The 16,843-nt window shown below is 40.7% G+C and overlaps 1 protein-coding gene across 10 annotated transcripts in view; it reads left to right on the top strand.

Moving 5' to 3' along the window:
- UBE2F (ubiquitin conjugating enzyme E2 F (putative)) overlaps nucleotides 1-16,843 on the top strand; it is an 88,247-nt gene that overhangs the window by 11,438 nt on the left and 59,966 nt on the right. For 9 of the 10 annotated variants that reach the window (XR_012629408.1, XM_074872558.1, XM_074872560.1 and 6 more), the window contains exons 3-5: nucleotides 1,301-1,330; nucleotides 3,885-3,950; nucleotides 11,637-11,704. Coding sequence is in view for 9 of the 10 variants with exons in the window: in XM_074872558.1 (XP_074728659.1) it covers nucleotides 1,301-1,330; nucleotides 3,885-3,950; nucleotides 11,637-11,704 (164 nt within the window). In the remaining variant the exon portion in view is untranslated. The remainder of the gene's footprint in view (nucleotides 1-1,300; nucleotides 1,331-3,884; nucleotides 3,951-11,636; nucleotides 11,705-16,843) is intronic. The other variant, XM_074872555.1, reaches the window with a different exon arrangement.

Genomic DNA, 16,843 nt, shown 5'->3' with positions numbered 1-16,843 from the left:
TGCTCTCCGTTTCTTAAACTGAATTACAGTTTTCTTCAGATGTATGTTTTTGAGAGTAGGTGTTGAAATCTCTTAGATGTTGTTGTTAGCCCAAATAAATGGGCCTGTCTGTGCAGAGCAGAAAGCAAAGTTAGAAATCAAGAGGGGGGGAAAAAAGACTATAGGGATTTGATTAGGTTTCCTAAAACTTTAGAAGCAAAAGGGGGAGGTATCTTGATGCATCTCATTCATACTTCTGTGAAATACAGGTAGTTGAAAGTAAGACTTCAATAAAATACACAGGAAGAAAGCAGGGTGTCTTCCAGAGAAGGTAGCATGGCAAAGAAGGACTTAGGAATAGACTTCCCTTCCTAGGAGCTATGCGATTGAACCAGGTTACTTCCTTTCTTTTATTAATAACTTCTAAGTTTTATGCATGGGAAATGTAATAAATGAAATATTACTTGAACAGGAGTGCATATCTATAGCAAACTGTGCTGCAGGGGCAATATCCAACAGACACAGGGGTAAAAAAATCTTAACAGTCCTGAAGTTTGTTCAACAGGGCGGAGGTTTGGGGGGAATTGTGCAACGGGTGCAGTCTCTGTCACTGACCGGTGCGCGTTGCTGTGCCAAGTGCTTGAAGTGAAGGTTTGTCTTTGTTCTTTGGGTGCCCTTATTGCTGGTTTCTGCAGACGGGACCACATCTAGTACCGACAGGGCCCTTGAATTAGGGTTTCCGTAGCTGTTTTCAAGTGTGTAGTAGATGGTATCATGCTTGGAGGCTTCCCTACGAAAGCAGTGTGTAACGTGGGGCAGTCTGTAGCTGGTGGTGGAGGAGCATTATCAGTCAGCTGCTGGAGAGTGGTGACGCTTATGCAGGCTGTGAAACTCCTGTGCTTGTTTTCACTGTTGGACTGGCACCTGGATTCTTGAGGTTTTTCTGCTCTTGTGTTTTGCAGCCTGTGGAGTTCTGGCCTTCTGTATTTTAGTGCCTTATGTACACAAGGTTGGAGGTTTGGATAATGCCACCTTTTGAAATGCCAGCACTTTGTGTATTAGAAGCCGTGGCGCTTCAGTCTTGGCAGAGCTGAACCTCCTAATCACAGTAGGATACGTTTGCATTGTCTGTAGGGCAGATGAGAGTTTTTAGTAATGAATTGCTGGCTTAAAGAGAAATTTCAAGGTAAACCTCCAGTGCAGCTTAATTATATTTAAGTAAAATTTATTTACAGGGTGGTTTAAATTAGATCTGCCAGTTTGGAGTTGGAGAATGGTTTTATGCTTGCATAAATAACTGTCTGTTTTTTTCTTTCAACAGAGGTTGCAGAACTTGAAGCTAATTTACCTTGTAAGTATAGCATTTAAAGGCATGCATTTTCAGGGGAGAAGAACCATTGAACTGAATGTTTTGACTAAAGTATGAATGCTAAATATATGTTATCTCTAGGGAAAGCTGTGCAAAACTCTGCTGCTCGGGTTTGAACAGGTTCTCTTTGTTGCTTCCTCAAGGGATTGTGGAAGGGTGGACCCTTACTAGTGTCCTTTGGAAGCAGTATTGATCATTTGGCCCCAGAATTTGATTGCTGGTGGAGTGGGAGCTTCCCTCTCATAAAACACCCAAAAGGTACCTGGAACTGAAGAATGCATTTATTGCCTCACTCCTGTTTTTCCTCCATTCTCTCATTTTCAAAACAGGAGATTCTGATTTAGGAGCAGAGCAAATAGCAGAGTTCTCGGGAAGCACATTAAGCCAGCCTAGTGCTTTTTCACTTCATGTGCAAGCTGTAACCTGATTTGTTTGTTAATAGTGAAAATACTCATGAAAGATAGTTTTTTAAAAAAGTGGTCCGTATGCCTTAAAAAAAAAAAAGTGGGTTTAGCCCTGGAATCTTACTTGTAATGTATATTATGCTAAAAGCTGAAAATATTAATGGCCACTTTAAAATTGGCTTTTAAGAGCACAGGGTAAATGGCTCGTTGCTTCTAAAGCTGAGAATAGCTAGTTAAAAATCAAATATGTTTTCTGTTCCTTAGCTTTAGAAAGCCCAGTTCTGTAATGGACAGCAAAACACAAAGCTCTTTTATAAAGGGGAGTAAAGTTCCTACTGCTCTGTATTTGTTGCTAAGGGTGGGTGTTGGCAGTGAAGCTGAGTTGTTGCTGAGCTCCTTCCCTTTAAGTATTGACCAGAACAGCATCATTCTGCCATGATTTCTTGGAATACAGGCAAGGACAACAAGTTATTGCCTAGTAAGCTCAGAGGCACATTCGGAGCCCATTGCTCGCTCTGCATAACTTCCTGTAGTGCATGTTCCTGTTTCAGAGTAATTTAAGACGTTTTTCCTGCAGGGAAAGAGGCATGAGCTGCTTGCAGCAGGCTGCGAGTGTACGTGCAGGCTATTACCGTGCTGTGCATTCACACTGTCTTGTCCATATGCTTATCTTGCAAAGAAAAACAGTGAATATTCTCTCTGATTATGCTGTCAGGTAGCTCGTGATGTTTGTAGTCTTTCCCCATTTAAGGGAAGCTTTGACCATTATTTTTTTCTCTCCAGGTTAAACTTTGAATGCTGCTTCTGATGAGCACCTTCTATTTGCTAATGATTCTAAACTCACATCAATGCTCAGATCTTAAAAATCAGGGTTTTCAGTGTACAGACTGCCTGATGGGAGGAGTTACAAGGGGGGAAAAAATACAGAACAGAAGCAGCAAAAAGGGAGGGCAGGAAGGGCCACTATATAACTCTTCCTTTCTGTATGCTCTTCTTTCTTAAAGGCAATTATAGTGGTTTTACACAGAGTAATTTTAATTTTTGTTAAACTTTTTTGTGTAGACTCTTCTATAGGATAACAGATGCCTGAGAAACATACATTGGGATTTGTAGTTACTACAGCACGAATGCATTAGTAGGGTTTGTGTACAGTTCTAGTTATTTTTTCAGGCAAATAGGGTCTGATACTATTTAGCTCCTTGACTACAGGAAAAGAACAGCCAGCTTGATGGGTTAAGACGCGAAAGGCTGCATAATATGGATAATAATGTATCAATGGATATATGCGTCTTCTGATGGCAGCTTGACAGCTTGTCGCTGCCATAGTCAAGAAAGGCCAGTTTTGTGCATGGGAAGGCAACTTGGTTTGTGTCATCAAATGTGAACAAAGGGCTGTTATGCTGTGAACTTGCATCTGTTGAACTGAAACCACTGACTAGTTTCATCAGATTGATGTTTTATCTTTTTTTTTTCCATGCTTGTTCTTCATTCTCACTACTGTCCTTAAATTCATCTAGTCTGAGAATAAAAACATAGTGTTTGGTTTGTAATGGTGCTCCATAACCTTTGCTGTTAATGTGTGTAATTGGTTACACAGAGGAAACCTGTTCAGCGTGACAGCTGAACAGAGGCTTCACTGGCTTTTGGATGGGGCTTTCATTAAAGCTTGTATCTCATACCTTACAGGTATAAATAATCCTTTGTTAGCACAGGGCTGTGGTGGCGTGACTTCTTGAAGACTGCAGGGTATGATCAAATGTTAAGATACATGTTACCATTAAAGAACTTGTAAGAAAGAGATGCTCATTCTGTATGCTGTCATCTTAGCATGTAGCTACTATCTATGCAGAAGACCAAATCCTTTGGCATTTTAAGGTCTTTGAGACGGCATGGTTTACTGAAAGGAAATAAGCTTCTTCCTCACAGCTCAAAGAAGTAAAGCTCCCTTACTGCAGGTGACCTGTAACTGTATAGGGAGGAGATTCTTAGAAACAAAGTGTAGGAGGAAATTACTTGACTGGAAGGTAGGGATAAATCAGGGAGTGAATTTGGAGACTATGAAAGATGATACATTTGCTTTCCCAACAGTGGAGAACCAATTATCTGATGCAAATTATTCTTTTGCTTCACAGGTACGTGTAAAGTGAATTTTCCTGACCCAAACAAGCTTCATTACTTTCAGCTAACTGTAATCCCAGGTAATTTTTTTAAACATGTTACTTTTGTTTCTGTTTGCTCAAGAATCCAATAAACTTTCTAGTCAAAGGCAGACTGGCTGTAATACAGTGATTACTTTATAGAAGCAATGGAGAAACTGGGCTGGATTTTGAGAACTAGGTTCCAATAAGAGGGCCATCAAAATTGAGCAGGTTTAGGAAGTATTCAGGTCATCTTTGATCACTTTGAAAACTTTTTTTTTTTTTCTCTCAGCCAGTTTCAAATTACCTTGTTTTATTTGCTGAGAAAAGTCTTGGACTAAGTCCAAAGAAATTATTGTTTTACACCCCAGTTTTGTTGCAGGTTTATTCTCTTCTACAGATTGCTTGATTCTGTAGAGGTGAAGAGATAGATGACAGATATAACACTGATGCTTAAGAAGTAGGAGTCTTTTAGTCTTTGAATATTCAAGTATGTGGAAATTCGATCTTTTATTAATGCAACAGTATACTCTGAAGCTTCTGCTGGCATGCTGTTCAATAAAAACATTTTCAGAATTTATCATTTCTGCGTGAGTTTCTTAATAGCCATCTGAAATTAAAGAATTGGCTCACATAGCTGTCCGTTTTAGAATAGAAAGTTGTTTAATGGATGAATTTGTATGGAAGATTATTTAAACTCCACATGTACTTCTTATTTTTGCTGTGTGTTACCTTTGAGACTCTGCGCAACTACTTAAATGAGAACCTTGACGTGTGTGCAGTACATGGAATTGTTTGAGTTGGATGTGCTGGGATCAGTATGTCCCTGCCAACTAATTCTTGTAGATGCACGTTTTCTGTAGATGCTTATTGACAAAAGAATTCAAATGCAGTGTGGCAGTCCTCCTGATGACCTATAGAAATAGTGGTTTACGCTTACCAGGGCGATGGGGATGTTTCTGATAAGCCGGTATCTTGCAGTCAAACGGGCGCTAGATGTCACTGTTGGTGCTTATTAGCCAAAATCAACTAGTCCTTCCTCGGCAGGAGAAATCTTGGGTGGTCTTTGTTAACATGGCCATTCATGTGACTCCGTTTTGTGATGGAAAAATGAGTAAGACTGCCCTAGTCAATGTAATCAAAAATAAATGCAAGTGCTATTGTAGAACTTTTTAACCTCTAGTTCTGTGTGGAAGATGTATTCATGTTTACTTGGTGAGTGTTCGTCTGCTTGCACCAAATGTCCTTCAGTTTATATGATGCTTTTATTCTATTTTAGAAATTAGTTGACTTTACAAGATCATCACTGTGTGTTGGGGATGTCTTGAATGTGAAACAATGATAGCTTCTTCATACTAATTCCAAGGTGTCTAAATACATAGTCATTTTTTTGTCTGTTAACTGCCGTGCAGCAAGATGTTGCAGTCAGAAGACAGTCACTGAGTGCAGAGCATGGTTTTTGTGCTAGCTTCATTGCTGAAATGATCTCGGGAATGAGACGATCTTAATTAACATTTTGTTACTCTAAATATAGCTGCACAGCTGAAGTCTCTGCAGTTGCAGTCTGACCGAAGTAAACATCTATTTTCAGCTGTGCATAATTCAGGTACAGAACCTTGTGATCAGCTACAGCTTAGCACAGCACTCTAAAGGCAGAACGTAACACATACCAAGAAAATCTTTGTAGCTTTCTGATTCCCTTCATTGTTGAGGTTTTTCTTTAGAGTACACTAAATCTTAGTTTTCTCTGGGATAGCAGAGAGGCAGCTAAGTAGTTGTCAGAGAATTTTTCTGTCTCAAAGGGGCCAAAATCTTTGCTTGAAGCAACCATTTTTATAGTGCCTAAACAATGTTGCATGAATCTTGACAGTCTGGAGGAAGAGCCAGTTTTCCTGCATGGAACTGTCTCTCGCATTGAGGAGCTGAGTTACTTTTAGAAATCCTGCTCATACACCTGGCTCTTAGGGGAGCACTTTGCAAGTATCGTAGAGTCACAGAATGGTTTTGGGGTTGGAAGGGACCTTAAAGACCATCTAGTTCCAACCCCTCCTGCCATGGGCAGGGACACCTTCCACTAGATCAGGTTGCTCAAAGCCCCATCTAACCTGGCCTTGAATATCTCTGCAGCTCTCCAGTTGTAGAACAAGAGCTGGGCTCAGCGCAGCTGCGGGTTCCGGGGAGTATCTAATGCTGCCTTACAGTTCTCACTGTTGGGACCTATGTTGTAAGTGTGTGTAAGCCCGAGTTGGTAGTCTGCACAGCAAAGGGGTTCTTGCTGGTTCACTTCTTAAGGTTCTCAGCTTGCTTATCTGCAGTTACAGAGATTGCATCCTTCTATGACAGGGCTGCTAAAGGGGAGCTAATTATTTTTTAATCATATTTTATGCTTATGTTCTTTTCTATTCTGATCAACATTAGAGCTTGAATGCTGTAACCCCATTTTATTAGGAATCTTACACCAAGACAGCTTCTGAAAGTACCTGGCTGTCAGGGTACCGTGAAGGTACTGCCTGAACATGTTTTTTAACACTAGAAATGCCTTTTGCAGTCAGCCTTCTAGATGTATGTTATTGACAAAACCTGTTCTCGGGTGCTTTGTTTTATGCAGTCGTTTCAAATGTGGCTGGTCTTGAAAGGACAGTGAAAGAAGCTCTTTACATTCTCAAAGAGACTGACTTGAATAAGAAAGTAAACTTTACCATCAAACAAATACTTTCAGCTCCCTTGCTCTCCACTTCTGACAGTAACTGTTCTTAGTAAGTATTTAATGTCACAAAATTATCCTGGTGACAGTGAGTTTTAAATTAAAATGGATTTGTAGAAAATCTTGATGAGGGTGACTGCTTATTTCACATAAAAAGTTATTTGTCCTCAAGAAATGCTGATTCCTTTGTTACAGCTTTCTGCCGTGCACCATGAGCAGATGTATACTAGCACACACTAGAAAATGGGTAAGGCTTGGATTTTACTGCCACAGTGGACAAACTGTGTGTTCACAAGGTGGATACTGATGGCTTTCTCTGCTGTCTGAAGCTTCTTTCTCCTTTTGTCATCTGAAACAATCGTTCTGTTGTTGAAAAACGCCCTTATGCCACCACTTGCCTCTGTTCTTATTTTTGTGCCAGTGCCTTATTGGATCAAAAGCAAGGAAAAAATAAGGAGATAGATGGTTATAACGTGGGCAGAGTCCTGCCTGCTGCACTGATATTTGGAGCACAAAATTGGAAGCTGAGGCTAAAACATGGTAATGACCTGGAAAAAAAAAAAAGAAGGTGAGTTTAGGTAGCTTGCACATGAAGAAAACTAGAGGAATATGTAGAGTTAATGCAATTTTCCTGCAGTTCCCAGACAGTTGGGGTAGTTTGGGGTTAGTGTGATTGAGTCCTGTTCTTCAGGGAATTAATAAAGAGTCTGTTTTCTGTTGTGCATGCTATAAAATGACAAGTGTTGGTGAGCTTGACTGAGCATTTCGACTCTGCTGCTTCAAGGAGCTACTACTATCCAAAGCACATCCTTCGTGGCCTGTCCTAATTATCTTGCATTTTCTTTTAAAGCGATAAAATAATTTAGTTTAGTACTTTCACAGTACTTTTAGCCATCGAAACACCTTACAAATGCAAACTAAAATTAGAGTTAGGTTGTTGATAATGAAACTCGAGACTGAAGTGGGAGGGATGCTTGCTCTGTTAGTACAGCTTGAAGACATAAATTTAAGCAGTAGGAGGAAAACTGAAGCTCAGACATATTCGCTTTTTGCACAAGTCTCGTCAGTGGCCAACTTCCTAAGTTATGTGCTAAAGCTATTTTCTTTGACTGTTTTATTTATAGCACTTTCCTCACTATTAACTTTGCCAGAACTTCAGTTTTTCACACCACTGTTACATGCCTGAAAAACTGAGGGTCTTTGTCCCAATCTGTATGGGTGTTGTGGGACACAGGGCCAGAAACTACCATGTGGGAGAACCTATTTACTTGCTTGAGATGCTGTAAGATGACTTCATCATGAAGGCTTATCTTGTTAATGCATTGCAAGATTTCTGGCTGGGTACTGAGGCTCTCCAGAGATATGAATTTTTAATATACATTTGAGTGGTAATGAGTAGCCTGCTTTATTGTTGTTGAGTGAGAAGAGTTACAAACATACAGGGAGAACTGTAAAAAAAGTGGGAGGAGAGATGCTTTACTCTTATGATTTGGTAAATATGTCCTTGCTTATATTGTAACAAAACCAGTGGGGTGCCCGGTGCACTTTTTGGTTAGTGCTAGCATGGACTGATGCCAAAGTAAACCCAAAACATAAAATACAAAGTTGTAATGCAAGGCAGTGATGAGTATTTGTGTTTGAGGGAGACTCAATCATGGAAGTATGTGGAAGTGACCTGCAGTGTGAGGTACGGTGTGCTCTAAGTCTTCCAGAGATTTCTGGGCTTTGAAAATGGAAGAAATACATGAGGAATCTCTTACGGCCTGTGGAGGTGTCAATATGCAGTTAGAAAGTGCTCGAGCTAATCTAAAACACTTTTGCAGAGAAAACGGGGTGTTCTTTCACTGTCTGGTCCTGCTACTTCTCTTCTGCTGACACTGGTAATAAAATTTAACCCCTCTGTGCACCAGTTCATCCCAGTAATCCTGCAGGAAACTGCACTTTTTGCCATAATGGTTTTATATAGTGAGAAAGGGCTTGTCCCCTTCAGCTGAGCTCACCTTGTCCAATTTCATCCTGCACGTTGGCACTGGGAGTTTCTGCTGTGGCTGGGTGGAGGTGGAGCTATCCTGAGCGAGGTCTGCGTGGCAAGGAAGAGCAGAGAAAGCAAAGAACAACTGTTCAGCTTTCCCTCCCTCCCAGTCCATCTCTTTAGCCACGTCAGCATGATCCTGCTGTCTGTGCTTGAAGCTGAGGGCCTACGTTAATGTTCCTCCACGCGGCCGAGGCTGTGGGCCTGGTGTTTTCAGTATGCAAAGAGATGTGGAGTGTGTTATTTCTCTTGCTGCTTGACCGGCAGGAATCTGACAGTCTTTTGGCAAGCTCTTCCCCCTTGGAGCTGTTCTTGAATGTTTCTTTTGGACAATTGTATTACAGTGAGGATTCATTAAATCTGAGGATTTTCTTTGACATAAGGCACATGTAGATACAACCATTAACAGGCATCTATTTCACATTAGCAGGGGTGGAATTCAGAGAGCTGCTGCGCACTTCACTCCAATACCACAAAACCAAGGAACTATTGAAATAAAGCCAAGGAAAATAACTTCTGCTGCTGGACTTACTGAGCAACCTTAGCAGTGTTGGAGTTTCTCCTTTACCTTTTTGTAGCAGCAACAGGCTTCTCCCTGCGCAAACACACGTGGGCGTTTCATGCCATTGCGTGTATTGGGAAGTGATAGTTTGATAAGGGCTTGTGAGCAAGAGGGCAGTGTGGAGGCTGTGGAAGGCTTTGAGGTACGTGGCTTGCACTGCAACAAACACTGAATTCCTGTATGGTGTTGCTTGTTTGTTTAAGTATAGTACCGAAATGATTTTTAAAAGGAACGGCATCATGCTTGGAAATAGTGAGGATTCTTGACACTTGATTAAGAAGCTATTATCATGTGCTAGATGGTGGATAAAGTGCAGTTAGCTGTGTCCTCTAGGGTAGGTTGGCGGTGCTTGAGCTGTTTGAACTCCTGGGGGATATTGGGCCATTTCCCTAATCATTCCTTCCTGGAACAGTTAGTATCTTGCTTTGCATGTTTTGCATATTTGACAGGGTGCAGTTTCGAGGTATAACTCGCCTTTTACATCCCATTCATTAGAAATGGCTTGTTTTGCTGATTTTTATCTCGGTATATTTGAAAACAAAAGATAAATGCTTTTATATTGCTTTTTACCATAAAAATCAGTGCATGTGCATGTACTTGCTGGTAAAGCGTAGTGTGCCTGGGAAGACTGCTTAATAAATCAAACACACTTCAAAATTGAATTGGAGTGGAAATGCTGGATGTATTTGAAAAGTGTATGCTCCGGACAGGTTATTAAAGTGAGGTTTGCAATGGCTAAGACTTGCAGCCTTGCACTGCACAGTTCAGCGTGGAGGCAGCTGTAAGCATTGTGTGAGGTGGGGAAGACCAGCCATGTTCTGTTTCCATACTCTGTGCCTATGCTGCTGTTGCAGTCCTAAACTTCTGCTGCTCTTCGTGTGCTGAACCTGTCAGCGGTCTACACACAGGCTCCAGGGAGAAGCTGGACCGTGAGGTACTTCCCAGCAGCTCTCTGCTGCTCTGTAGGCACAGGTCTTTTGGAGTGTGCATTTGAGTCTCATCTTTGGCAGCATCAGCTTTTAACAACTTGCTACCCCCTACAGCTGAAGATTTGGGTTATTTAACAGGGTGATGCTCTCTCCTTTTCAATAAGTCAGCTGATAAGAGATTGCAAAGGGAAGGACTTGTGACTCTCTTGTGATTATGGCAATTACAGTGTGGAAGCTACAGGCTTGTACTGACAGTGGTGAGATTGTAGCGTAGAGTGAAACCTGAGCAAGTGGATGTGGTGCGTTGGTTGGTATGAGAAAATCGAAGGTCGTGCGAGGTCTGTGTAGGGACTGGGAAGGCAGCAGGTCCAGACAACAGCACCCTGAAAGAGGATTTTGATGACCTGTAGTAGAAGAGCTGTTTTTTTGTCATTTGGACAAGCTAGATAATAAGAAAATTCTTAATCTTTCTGTAAACTATAGATTGCTTCACAGAACTTTCCTTTGCAATGTTGGTTTAAAAAAAATATAAAAAAATACTGTCATACAATGATAACCAGCCTTCCTGACCTTTAAGCCTTCACTGTGCCTGTACCGTGTGACAGAGAACTAGACTACTCGAGGTACTTGGAGCCTGAGCAGTCCTCAGGTGTCCCAAACCCCAGTGTGGGCTGAGTACCTGTCTGTTTCCCTTTCTTAATGAAAAAAACTCAATGCTGGCAATGCCAGACAGACACATTTCAGGTCACTTGCAAGCATTTCAGCTTCCAAGCACAGCCATCTCAAGAGCTGCAGGCTGACTATTATCCTATTACATTATCTCTGGTTAAATGCAACTAAATATTTTTAGATTTCATATTTTGAAATTTAGCCATTTTAATAATTCAGTAGTGAGTCTGAGGTTGACAGAGAGGCAGGCAGATTTTTGCTAACTGATACATCATCCGAAGATAATTACAATAAAAGAGCTAACTTGCTCTTTTATTGTAGTACGCTCTGAAGCATGCTATTGCACACCATTATTCATACTACTCAAAATATGTGACTGCTAGCACAAGTCTGGGAAGATGTGCTAAATCCCGGAGCAGGATTTAACATGCATTAGCAAGTGAAGTACGTATGCAGCTCGTTCCAAGGGTCGGTGTTGTGGTACCACATGCCATATGGCTCATGTGTGGCATAACTTTGTTCATACAGGCATGAGAAGTTCAATCAAAGGTTCCTCTAGCTTGGTATTGACTGGTACTCTGATCAGGAAGGTGGGTTTTCCAAGGTCACTCTGGGACTCTTGACACTCCTGACTTAGAATTTTCTGCTGTAGGGGTTTTGGGAGTGGAGGAAGACACTGTGTTCACACTCTTTGGACTAGGTGGCTGCTACTGTTACGGTGTGCATAGGTTAAGTATTTGATGATAACCCTGTGCTGTTACTTTAATCTTTATAGTGACAGATATTTTGTGTTACATGGTATCCGTTATGTCCTTTTATTTCACTATTTTCCTTCTTTTTTCTTTTCTAGATGAGGGCTATTACCAAGGTGGAAAGTTTCAGTTTGAAATTGAAGTTCCTGATGCCTACAATATGGTGGTGAGTATTTGCCATTAATCTAATAGTTGTCATTTTAGATTTCCTTTCCAGGTAATAGGACTTCAGAGGAACCTGGCATTAAGACTAAGAAAGCATCTTCTGTGGCTAAAATATCATGGGTTTGTAGAAAAATCTTGGTTGCCTGGAGTTTCTGGAGGTAGTTGGGGTAGTGTTACAAGTTGGATTTGGTTGCTCAAGGCTTGGGCCAGTTGGCATTTCAAAACCTCTTAGGATGGAGATTCCACTACCTCTCTGGGCCTCTGTTCCAATGTTTAGTTACCTTTGTTGTGGATTTTTTCCCGATATCAGGTCAGAATTTCCCTTTTTGCAGCTTGTCTATGGCCTCTCCTCTATATCCTCCCATTAGATGGTTGTAGACAGCAGTAGGGTCACCACCTTCAGCCTTCTGTTCTTCAGACTGGAACAAATGCAGGTCCCTCAACTCTCCTTGTACTGCTTGTGCTCCAGTCTTATCACCATCTCGATGACTGTCTATGGGGCTCACTCCAGTTTGTCAATATATGTGGTACGAGGGAGTTCAAAATGGGACACAGTAATTCTGGAGACAGTGTCATGAGTCCCAGGGAGTGGGAAGAATAATTTCTCTGGCTGTTCTTTTGTGGTCCAGTGTTTGCAACCAAACAGCCTTGAGGCTTTTATTGCCTCAATGATACTATGCCTGAAAGAAAAAAAAAAATTAAAAAAATCTGCAACTGTCTGGCAGAAGCTGCTTGGAAGCTCAGAGGAGTCAGACCTCAGAGTCTCTCTCTGGCTGAGGTTCCACTCTTATCTGTTCTCTCCTGTTAATTATTCTTGAGACCTGCACTTAATGATTGTTCTTACAAAAAATGATATATCTAAGAAAAAGAACAAAACAGGTGAACAGAAGGGAACATTTTTTTGTTTTTTAGTTTCTCTGGGGCCTTTAAACTTGTGCTTATAGTTCTGCTGTTGGACTTAGGTGCTTAATCCCTTTTGAGGACGTGTAGTGGAGGACATGGAAAGCACAGATATGGTGACAAGTGGCCTCCTTTAGCACACTCCGCCAGTCCTACTGGTTGTTTCCTAGGCTGTTCAGTTAAATATCTTTAAAAAATAACAATTGCAATGGTTATTAAGCAAACAGCTTTTCAGAGGACCTACAAATGATTGCAGTATGTAGATAAATAGAGAGTTCCAGACAGCTTTGCCTTTCAGGAGTGAGAAATGGTAGTATTTCATTATTGTACTTTACTAAAATTTCAGGACTTTGCAAGGGAGGGGAGGTGCAATTACAATAAAAATAACTTCAGACGTTTTTTTCAGAGCTTAGCTGTCAAAAGAGCAAGATTGACTCCAAAAATGGCAAACAATTGAGGCACATCTCGTTCTCAGGAATTACACCTGCCATTCTGTGTCCCGGTAGTTTGATACGTAAGGAAATTAGACTCATTTGAGTTGCAATATTTGCATTTAGGTATATGAGTTGCAGGAAGAAGGAAGCCTCGCTTTGTTCTAGTTTGAATGGTTTTGATAATTTTCCTTGCTTTTGTAACTTTTTTCCAAGCCTTCTACTTCCTGTTTTCTTACTTTTGGTGTTGGTAGTTCAGAGCTCTTCTCTGAGAGGCTGAAGAATATGTAGGGGAGGATACTAGAGAAATGTTTCCGGGAAGACCTTTGGCTTTTATGTTCAGATGCACCAAGCCTAAATTCAGCATCATATACGTGTAGCAGTTGCAGTCACAGCATTGTTTATATACAAATATGAAGGAGGTGCAGTGGTCTGGAGTTTAATAGCTTGAATTCCCAGACCAAGCTTGGAGAATGGAGAACTACTGCTAGTAGTGTAGAAAGGTTATGTTTCTGAAACTGGAGAAGTTGGGTCTGCGTTCCAGAAGATGCCCTCACAAGTTTCCTAAAATTTCTTTATAGTCTACGCATACATGGGACATACACTATATCTTACAAAAAAACTCATGCTTGTGGAGGACTATAGCACTTATAAAAGAACTTTGAATTTTCCTCCTTTTTTTGATAGTTGTGCTTTCCTTTCATAGTAATATTATTCAAGGATTATCTGCTCAAGCTATTTTTTTTTTTTTTAAGTGTTTAGGTTCCTGGCTGTCTTTATTGATATGGTATCTAAACCACCTACATGTGCTAATAATGTTTGCAGTTGTATGGTTTTGGTTGTGGTTTTTAAGTTCTCCTAACCTCACCAAAGAATTTCATACTATAATACAGGCCTCTTTTACTAGTGTGTGTAAGGCTATGCACACACTATAAAGACAAAAGGGGTCATTTAAGGTTGACTACATCCTTGTTGTAACTTGAATAAATTGTGCCATTGCATACCTGAGAAACACGGCCCTCAGTATAAAGGGGGAAACCCTGTCATGTTCTCTGCTGTCTAATTTTTAAGTCGTCTTCAGTAGTAGCAGTTTAAGCACTGTGGCAGTGCTGGGCACAGGGGAACATACACGATCTATACTCATATTAATTTCTTAAATTTTTGTGTTTAAAATGTTCACCTAAACAACACTGCTGCAGGAAAGTATTTGCTGTGTTAACAGGAGAGCTGAATGTTAATTTTGATCTGGGGTTTTTTGATTCTCAATTGCTATAATTAAAAAAAAAATCTTCTGGTTTGTTATGGTTCCCTGCTCAGCACCAGCAGAAAATCTACAGCAAATGTTAATTAGATACTTTTAAATTCTGAGCACCTCTTGTTCAATACAAAAGTAAAAAGTTTGCCTTTTGTGCAATTTAGAAAAAAATGCAGTAGGTTGAATGCTGGATTATGGTCAGGTTATTAATGAAAATGTATATGTTCACAAATATTGAGATAATTATGCTGACGACAAGGTTTGTTTTCTGCCAGGCAGAATAAGACTGAAACAAGTGATGGCAGTGTATTTAATAGAGCTTTTCAGACCTCCCGGTGCTCTTTCAGCCCATAAGCAAGATTGGGATATCACATCTGCAGCAAGCTCCTTGAAGGAGTGCTGAACATGTTTGTGTTGGGAGTAAAAATACCAGACAAGACTGGCAAATCATTAGAGCCCTGCCCCATAGCCTGAATTCATTTTCTAGCCTATCTTTTTAGCCTGCAGAAAAAAAGAACATCTGTTTTTAAAGCTACAACATGAATACTTTATAGTATAGTTTCTGTAATGGCATCCTTTAATTTCTGTAGCGTGCTGTTGCCAAAATCCTGTGTGTTTGGTGCTACTCGGGGGAATTTTTTTTTTTAGCCCTTCATCTCTCATAAGCAAGCATTCAGCTTCTGCTCTGGGAAAAAAAAAGCAGATGCGTAGAATGGTGGCATAGTGGAAGAGTGTAAGGGTATATAATTAAAAAGGAAAAACTTGGATGATTTTATGTTGTGAACTGCAGCCATGGCATACTACTCTGCGCCGGGATAAAGCATTGGAGACTGATTCGTAAAGTAGTGGCTCTGTGAATACAGAGAAGTAATGTATCCTCGTGCTTTAGGTGTGACTGACTAGGATGTGCACTGATGTTTGGTACCTGGGCTATAAACTTCCTTAGTGCAGATTCAAGAGCCTAAAATGTGGGAGGGATGCCTTGCAGCATGGATGCTTTGGAGCAAGTGCTATTGTGAAGTGCTGCCTCTTGCTTGTGAACAGAGCACACAGCTGGCCAGGGCTTAATCAGACTTCTATACCATTTTGCTGCTGTACTAAGTATTGGAAATGTTTATTATGATTATCTGTAAGGCAATAAAATATTACAAGGTTTCTCCCATTGTATCCATAATTAACTGAACGTATTTAAGCTGTTGGAGATGTGCATCTGAGCTTGAGAACTGGGAAGGTTTCCTATTTTTAATCATCTGTTGGAGGCACGAGGATGGTTCAGACAGATTTGTGCTAGGGTGCTAGTAGTAATTTGTCACCCCCCCTCTGGCAGGCCAATGGGCTGCCTTTCACCCTGTGCTTTACAGAAATGCTGAAGAGAGGTAAGAGAGCTCACCACAGGCTTTTCCTAAAGCAGTGTGCTTCCCAAAGAGGGGAACTCTTCCAAGTGCTGCAGTTGTGCATTGTCATGTTGGCTAGTCCAATGATTGTTTTCATTGTTGCTGATTTAATCCTGTAATTGAGCAAGTATTGGTGTTGATTGCTGCTGAAACAAGCAATAATCAAGTGAAATGGACCTGATGGTACCTGTGGTCTGTAAACAATCTTTTTCCTACACTGCTGCCCTTTGAAGGCAAAGTGCAAGAAGTTGCATGCCTCAGTAGTCTTTTTGGGTTGGTTCAGTTAGCACACTAATGAGCACTTGACTCCACTTGGCTTAATTTTTTAATATTTACTCTCTGTAGTGTTCTCAGTTAAATTTTGATGCCTGATTAAGGCAGACCTGGGATCTTTTTTTTTCTTTCTCAGTGTTAGTGTGAAACTACCACAAAGAACTCTTAACATTAAAAGTTATTGCTCACCCTTGAAACTTCTGCATTAGAAATGAGGCCAGAATGAGAAATTCTGTTCATCCTTTTTCTGAGGCCTCTGAGCAAGCAGTCAGGTGATGCTTCCTGCAGCCCTAAGGAAGGAAGTAGAGTTGGTCGTGCTCCCAAGGACACAAGCATATAAACACAGTCCTGAGCGGAAAGGCCTCTGCTTTCCAGGGACAGTTGGATTAAAAAACATCCTGAAAGAAGGACTTCATCCCCTACATGTCACAAAAATGTCTTCCAAAAGGAATTTGTATACATCAGATAATCTATGCACCTTCTGTAAGCATCTGATTTAGGCTGGCTGCTTTTTGGAGCCTTGGGAAAACCTGGCATTACATCTGCAGAATCCTCTGCTCGGATCCAGTCTCTTTTGTGCCATGACTTCCTTGATTTTTTTTTTTTTTTTTTATAGCACTGTTTTAGGGGTATGCCATAGATGGAACCAGTAGGCTTGAGCTTTTAATGTTTTCTGGACTCAGTGTAGTTCTCCCCATAAGTACTGTCCATCTTGTGAGTACCAAAAAAAAAAACCCCAAACCCTCAAAAAAAAAAAATTCATCCTGAGAGGCCTTTTTCCTTCTAAAGTTGATGCTAATCTGTGTGGAAAGATACTGTAGTGAGAAAAGTAAGGATATTGATATTTAAATTTTAAGTTATTTTAGGGCATTAAAAGTCTTTGAAGA

This window comes from Strix uralensis, chromosome 6 (genome assembly GCF_047716275.1).
Source record: "Strix uralensis isolate ZFMK-TIS-50842 chromosome 6, bStrUra1, whole genome shotgun sequence".
Lineage (NCBI taxonomy): Eukaryota > Metazoa > Chordata > Aves > Strigiformes > Strigidae > Strix > Strix uralensis.
This window is presented reverse-complemented; position numbering and strand designations above follow the sequence as displayed.